At 30.6% G+C, this 6,568-nt stretch overlaps 1 protein-coding gene across 1 annotated transcript; it reads right to left on the bottom strand.

Moving 5' to 3' along the window:
- Positions 1–1,432: 1,432 nt before the first annotated feature.
- On the bottom strand, positions 1,433–6,005 carry LOC126765073 (uncharacterized). The gene is made up of 2 exons (XM_050482684.1): positions 5,488–6,005; positions 1,433–1,969 (listed from the first exon to the last, which is right to left on the bottom strand). The coding sequence occupies exons 1-2, from the start codon at positions 5,911–5,913 to the stop codon at positions 1,433–1,435; spliced, it is 963 nt and encodes a 320-aa protein (XP_050338641.1). The 5' UTR covers positions 5,914–6,005.
- Between the last annotated feature and the right edge of the window lie 563 nt (positions 6,006–6,568).

The raw sequence follows: 6,568 nt of genomic DNA, 5'->3' as shown, positions 1-6,568 counted from the left end.
CGTTTCAAACCCTTATGTCTAAAATGTTCTACACATGTAGTACGCGAGTTAAGTGTGTAGAGCCAAGATTAAATAAAAACACAAAGTTGTTATAATTAACTGCACTCTACTTTATTGGTTCTTCTGAACTAAACTTGAAATGTCAATGTCACTGCTATTTATAATAATCAAATTGTTCAGCTGCTAAGCTGTTATACGATAACTTATTGTTTATTTGTTTGTGTACAAATTCTGCATATGCAGAATTTACTGGTCAATGCTCGAAAAGTAATATAAACAATAATAAAGTGAACGACCCTTATGCAAACATATTGCTTAAGTGTCGTTCTGTACATAAATAGTGTAAGTGTCGCTACAAAGTAATAAGCGACAATAATTAAAACTGCTGTTTATGCTTAATCGGCATATTTCGTTTTTGATTGTTTATATGTATTTTCGTGCATTGGCTTTTTAATTGTGGAGGCTAAGCCTTAGCTGTGGTTTTGGAGTTGGAGCTGCCGTCGTTGTTACTGACGTAACTCCTCCTTGCCTTGATTGAAAATTCTCCCGAATTTTTATTCTAAGTATTGAGAATTTTTTGTATATGTGGACAATAGCACTCACAGTGATAATTATTATCAATAATATGATTACAAAAGTTATAATGATTGATGTTGAGTGAATATTTTTATCGAATTTTAATTCTTTGATATTTTTGATGTTGTCTATTTCATTCAAGACTATTTCGTCTAATGATAAGGTTAATTTTGTATTATTGTACATAAATGTGGGTAATTTAACGAAGCTATTTTTAAATGTTTTATCATAGTTGGAAAAAATTACATTATTTATTTCTATTTTACAATTACTAAAAATTATTAAATTATTATTATTTAATGTTACATTTCGTTCATCACAAGTATTTATTAATTTTGTGTTATTTATGTTTTTTGCAAGAATGACACCAAGTTCGAGTTCTTTTATTTTTGCTTTTACATTTTTGATTTTTGGACATACATTATTGTTGAATATACAAAGATTTGTTTTTCTTAGCTTATTTACATTAGGATTATTGAAGTAATCATATGTATTATTATTGTAATATACAATTTCTGTTTCTTGAAAGTTAATTTCAAACTTATTATTGTCTGCAAGTGGTGATAGAAAATATCTCTTTACATTTACAATTGTTTTGGGTATTTTTATTAAAAACAAAATTTTATTACTTTTAAATTTTGCTACGCCTAATTTAATATTTTGCAATTTATAGAAATCGATTTCTAAAGTTTGTATTTCTTCTGATGTTAGTATATTATTGACCATAATATTGCTATTTGCAGCAATGATATTGTTTTGAATATGTTCAATATTATCATTTAAAATTTTTATTTTTAACATAATATCCATATAAAATAAATGTGAAAGAATATCATTGTTAGACTGATCTATGCTATTAAATTTTTCTGTTATTTTTTTGCCTATCCAATTCAATTGTTTTAGCTAGTTTTCTCATAGTTTCGTTGAAATTATTATTTATCAGTATATTGTTATTAAAAGCTTCTATCATGTTGTGGTTATTCTCATCTATTGTACTTATATGATTTTCTATTTCGGATCTGTCCTCATCATCCATGGTACCAGCTATCCATTTGAGACCTGAACCTACGATGTTGAGTAGACCTCTTTTATTTTTGTTTATCTGGAGGGTATGTAGTCTAGTCCTAGCTTTCTTTATTTCTGATAAAAGAAGTTCCTTATTATCTATTATTTTAAGTTGTTCTACGTTTTCTTGGAGGTTTTCTATTGTCTTTTCGATTTCAGTAAGATCTATAATATGTAGTATAGTTGTATAGTCCGCAATTAGTTGTACATCAGTTAATTTTATTTCGACATATCCATTATGGTTTTCGTTGATGGGTTGGATTATTAATGTTGACATTACTAGTGGTATTATCATCAGGATTAATATACCTGTTGATGTCCATTGCCCCTGAAAATTTATTTTTTCTTTTAATGTTGCTTGGGTATATGTTTTCTAGTTTTAATTTTTTGTAACGAGGCTCATATTTATGCCTAAGTGCTTTGTAATTTTTTACATAACCTTGGTGATTATTTTGTACGAATTCCTCCCTATTTTCATTTCTTTTTTCTATAATTTTGCTTCTAATATTCTGTTTTTAATTAGAGTTTTTTCTATCTTTCCCTCTACTATGTCTAAGAGTGTTGTTTTTATTGTGGAATGTATGGATTTATTGTACCACTCGATACACTTGTATACCCTTTCTTGTGTTGACCATTGAGAATTTTGTGTTTCAAGTGTTCTAAATTTTTCGGATAATGTGCTGTGCAACCTTTCTACGTCTGCATTCCCGGTATGGTTGTTTGGTTTCGTAAAATGTACTTCAATATCTTCTGACTTTAGGAAATCTTTGACATTTATTGAGTTGAACTCGTTATCAGTAATTATTTTTTTTGGTTTACTTCTCATTGAAAAGTACATTCTAATTTTTTCTATAATTGTGTTACTATTTCTGTCTTCTAAATGTATGGCTGTTGCATGTTTCGAAAACTTATCAATGAATGTGATAAAGCTATGTTTCTTTATAGTGTAAACATCCATATGTAAAATTTCATTTACATCAAATGGTGTTTCTGTGATATTAAATTTTGCTTTAATAGGGTTCCTACTGTATTTTGATCTGTTGCAAATATCACAATTATTTATATATTTTTGCACGAAAACTTTGAGGTTTTTGTAGTAAAGTTTTGTTTTGATACCTTCATAATTTTCTGTTATTCCTGCATGTCCTGTTTCATTAATATGATATTTAGCAATTTGTTTAAATAATACATCTTCACTGCAAACTTCTTTCGCGTTAAAGCTACATTTATAAAATTTTATTTCAGTGTTAAATAACTCTACTAACTTGGATTGAACCTGCTTGTATAAATTATCGGGAAGTTCGGTATATATTCCTACCCTTTTCGACTTTATATGTTGTCTAAACAAATCGGCCATATAATTGGTCTCAATATCATTTGAATTTATATATATTTTGATTTTACCGTTTGCTACTTTCGTGTCTTGCGTTTTATTATTTGTAATTAAAATTTGAGTTGCAAATCTGTTAACTACTGTATTGAGTGGTTTAAAATTTTGATAGGTGGTGTTATCTTCTTCAACGTTTTCGGTATTTAATATGTTGCCTGATTGACTATTTATTCGGCTCATAAAATCGGCTACTTTATTTTCCTTACCCTTTATGTAGTTAATATGTATGTTATATTCGCCAAGTTTCAAGAGCCACCTTTGGAGTCTTGGGTTAATATCTTTTCCTTTCGTCTTTGTGTGCAACCAAACAAGTGGTTGATGGTCTGTTAAGAGTTCAAATGGTTTGCCATATAAATATGGTCGGAAATAGTTGACTGACCAGACGATAGCAAGCAATTCTTTTTCGATTGCAGCATAATGTTTTTCGTGGTCGTTTAAGGTTCTACTAGCGTAAGCGATGGGGTGATTTTCTTGAGAAAGGACTGCTCCTATTGCATTATCACTAGCATCTGTTGTTAGTTTAAAATTTTTAGACCAGTCTGGGTTAATGAGCATTTTTTTCAATTTTTCTTTAGGTACTTTGTAAGTCCGTGGGCTACTTTAGCATAATCCTTTATGAATTTTCTATAGTAGCCTGTTATACCTTAGAATGATTTTATTTGTTTTTGAGTGTGGGGAAGCTTTAGCTTTTGAATGGCTTCAACTTTTGTTGAATTAGGTTTAATTCCTTCTGTGGTCAAAGTATGACCAAGATATTCAGTTTCTTTGCAAAAAAAATTGCATTTGTCTATTTGGATTTTAAGATTGAACTCCCTTAATTTTGCAAAAATTTGTTTTATGCTGTTCATATGCTCTTCTATGGAAGTGCTAAAAATGAATATATCATCGAGATATACAACGCATATTTTGTTAATATATTCCCTAAGTACCGAGTTAATCAAACGTTGGAAGGTGGAAGGGGAATTCTTCAATCCAAATGGCATACGGATGAATTCGTAATGCCCGAAGGGGGTAGAAAAGGCAGTTTTCTTTTGATCGTTTTCATCCATTAATACTTGGTGAAATCCCTTCGCCAAGTCAATTGTTGAAAAGTAATTTGCTTTTCCTAATTTGTCTAATATATTCTCTATATTAGGAATAGGAAATTTATCATCGACTGTGATTTCGTTGAGTTTTCTATAATCTACAACAATATGCCATTTTTGTTTCCCTGAATTATCCGATTTTTTGGGGACTATCCAAATTGGGGAATTGTAAGGGGAAAAGCTTTCTTTAATAATGTTTTGCTCCAACATTTCATTCACCTGCCTTTTAATTTCTTCTTCGTGTATCTTTGGGTACCTGTATATTTTAGAATATATGTACAGGTTTATTCGTATTTGTTATTATCTGGTGTTTTATATTATGTGTGTGGGTTAACTTTTCTCCTTCTCTGTAAAACATATTAGAATATTTTCGCAAAATCAAATCTATATATTTTTTTTCTTCCTCATTCATATCATCTCTATAGAGTTTTGATACGTTTTCCAAATTTAAGGTTGAAGGTTCCAGTGTAGGGATTTTCGTATTTATGAATTTTATTTTATTGTTATTAATTTCAAGAAAAACTTCTTCAAGATTAATTTTTGCATTTAATGCTTTAAGTATATTTTGACCAATTAGTCCGTTGAAGTTTTTATTTCTGAATGACGTTACCTTCCAAGCCATTTTATTCGGGTCATTGAATTCTTGAGGTACTTCTGTTATAATTTCAAAGTCTACTTTTGTCTGTCCTGATAGTGTACTATATATGTTAGGTTTTACTAATTTAGTCCTTTTATATTCTTTTAACGAATGTTCGTCGATCAGGGTTGTCGTAGAACCGGTATCGATTAAACATTTCATTATATTTTTATCTATTGTTAAATTTACTATCGGTAACTGTTGTTCTCGCTGGTTAATTGAAAATTTACTTCATCAGTTTCTTCTGTATCGGTATTATTTTCTTGAAGATGAGCGACATTATTTTGGTTTCTACTTGTGTATATTGGATTTCTATATGCTCCTAAATTTCTTGAAAATTGTTGTTGTGTTTGGGGATTATCTTGCCTCGAATTATTGTTTTGGTTTTGAAACCGGTTAATTGTTTGCCTGCCTTGATAATTATTTTGATCTACTGGGTTGCGATTTGGCCTAAAATTATTGCTATTATTTGATTGTGTGTTGTTGCTATTTGTACTAATTTTATTCTGTACCAGACCACATTCCTCCAGACAATAATATGCTTCTCTAAGATTCCCTATGCTTCTACTATGTATTATGCTGGCTAGATGCACTGGCATGCTGCTCAAATATGTTTTTAATATCATTGCCTCGTTTATTGCCGGAGAAAACTCTTTTGGTTTTCCCGGGTCTTGATAATATTTATTGTTTAATTTATCTAATATATTTTTAAGATAATAAAAAGATTGACTTACATTATAATTTCTTACGTTCAGCGCCTTGTGGTACAGTTGATGATACGATTCGCGAACTCCAAAATTCCTCAGGAGTTCTTGTTTTGTTTCTGTCCAGCTTGGATTGTCGAGGGCTCTAATTGCGTTAGCTGCTTCTCCTTGAATTTTTTTTTGGACGTGCCGCTTATAAAAATACTCCTCCACGTTGGTACCGGCAAACAAGTCGATGAAAAGTTCGACTTCATTAATAAATGATGTGACGTCGTATGTATTATCTCCTCGGAACTCCTGGATTCTCGCTGCTTCTTTTAGTGCTTCCGATAGTGGTAATTGAAAAGTTGAATTGTTATGTGGCAAGTGACGTGTTGCAGCAGATGTAGTTTGATTTGCTGCAGCTTCTATTGACACTGCCGATGTGGTTGCTTGTTCTGTTTTATGTGTTTCCATTTTTTTTTTTTTTTTTTTTGACTGCGTTCGACTGCCAGTTATATTTTAACTTTTAATTTAATTTTATTTTATTTTATTGGCGTTCGACTGCCAGTTATATTTTAACTTTTAATTTAATTTTATTTTATTTTATTTAAATTTCACTTGAACAGTTTAGCTTTTGTTCGTTTTAGATACTTTTCTTGAGAGAAGTAACCTCGTGACTGCGCCAGTTAAGTGTGTAGAGCCAAGATTAAATAAAAACACAAAGTTGTTATAATTAACTGCACTCTACTTTATTGGTTCTTCTGAACTAAACTTGAAATGTCAATGTCACTGCTATTTATAATAATCAAATTGTTCAGCTGCTAAGCTGTTATACGATAACTTATCGAACTCGAAAAGTAATATAAACAATAATTAAGTGAACGACCCTTATGCAAACATATTGCTTAAGTGTCGTTCTGTACATAAATAGTGTAAGTGTCGCTACAAAGTAATAAGCGACAATAATTAAAACTGCTGTTTATGCTTAATCGGCATATTTCGTTTTTGATTGTTTATATGTATTTTCGTGCATTGGCTTTTTAATTGTGGAGGCTAAGCCTTAGCTGTGGTTTTGGAGTTGGAGCTGCCGTCGTTGTTACTGACGTAACTCGCGCGACTACTAACGGCA

The sequence above is a fragment of the Bactrocera neohumeralis genome, unplaced genomic scaffold (genome assembly GCF_024586455.1).
Source record: "Bactrocera neohumeralis isolate Rockhampton unplaced genomic scaffold, APGP_CSIRO_Bneo_wtdbg2-racon-allhic-juicebox.fasta_v2 cluster10, whole genome shotgun sequence".
Lineage (NCBI taxonomy): Eukaryota > Metazoa > Arthropoda > Insecta > Diptera > Tephritidae > Bactrocera > Bactrocera neohumeralis.
The sequence above is the reverse complement of the archived record's forward strand: the minus strand, read 5'-3'. Positions and strand labels throughout refer to the sequence as shown.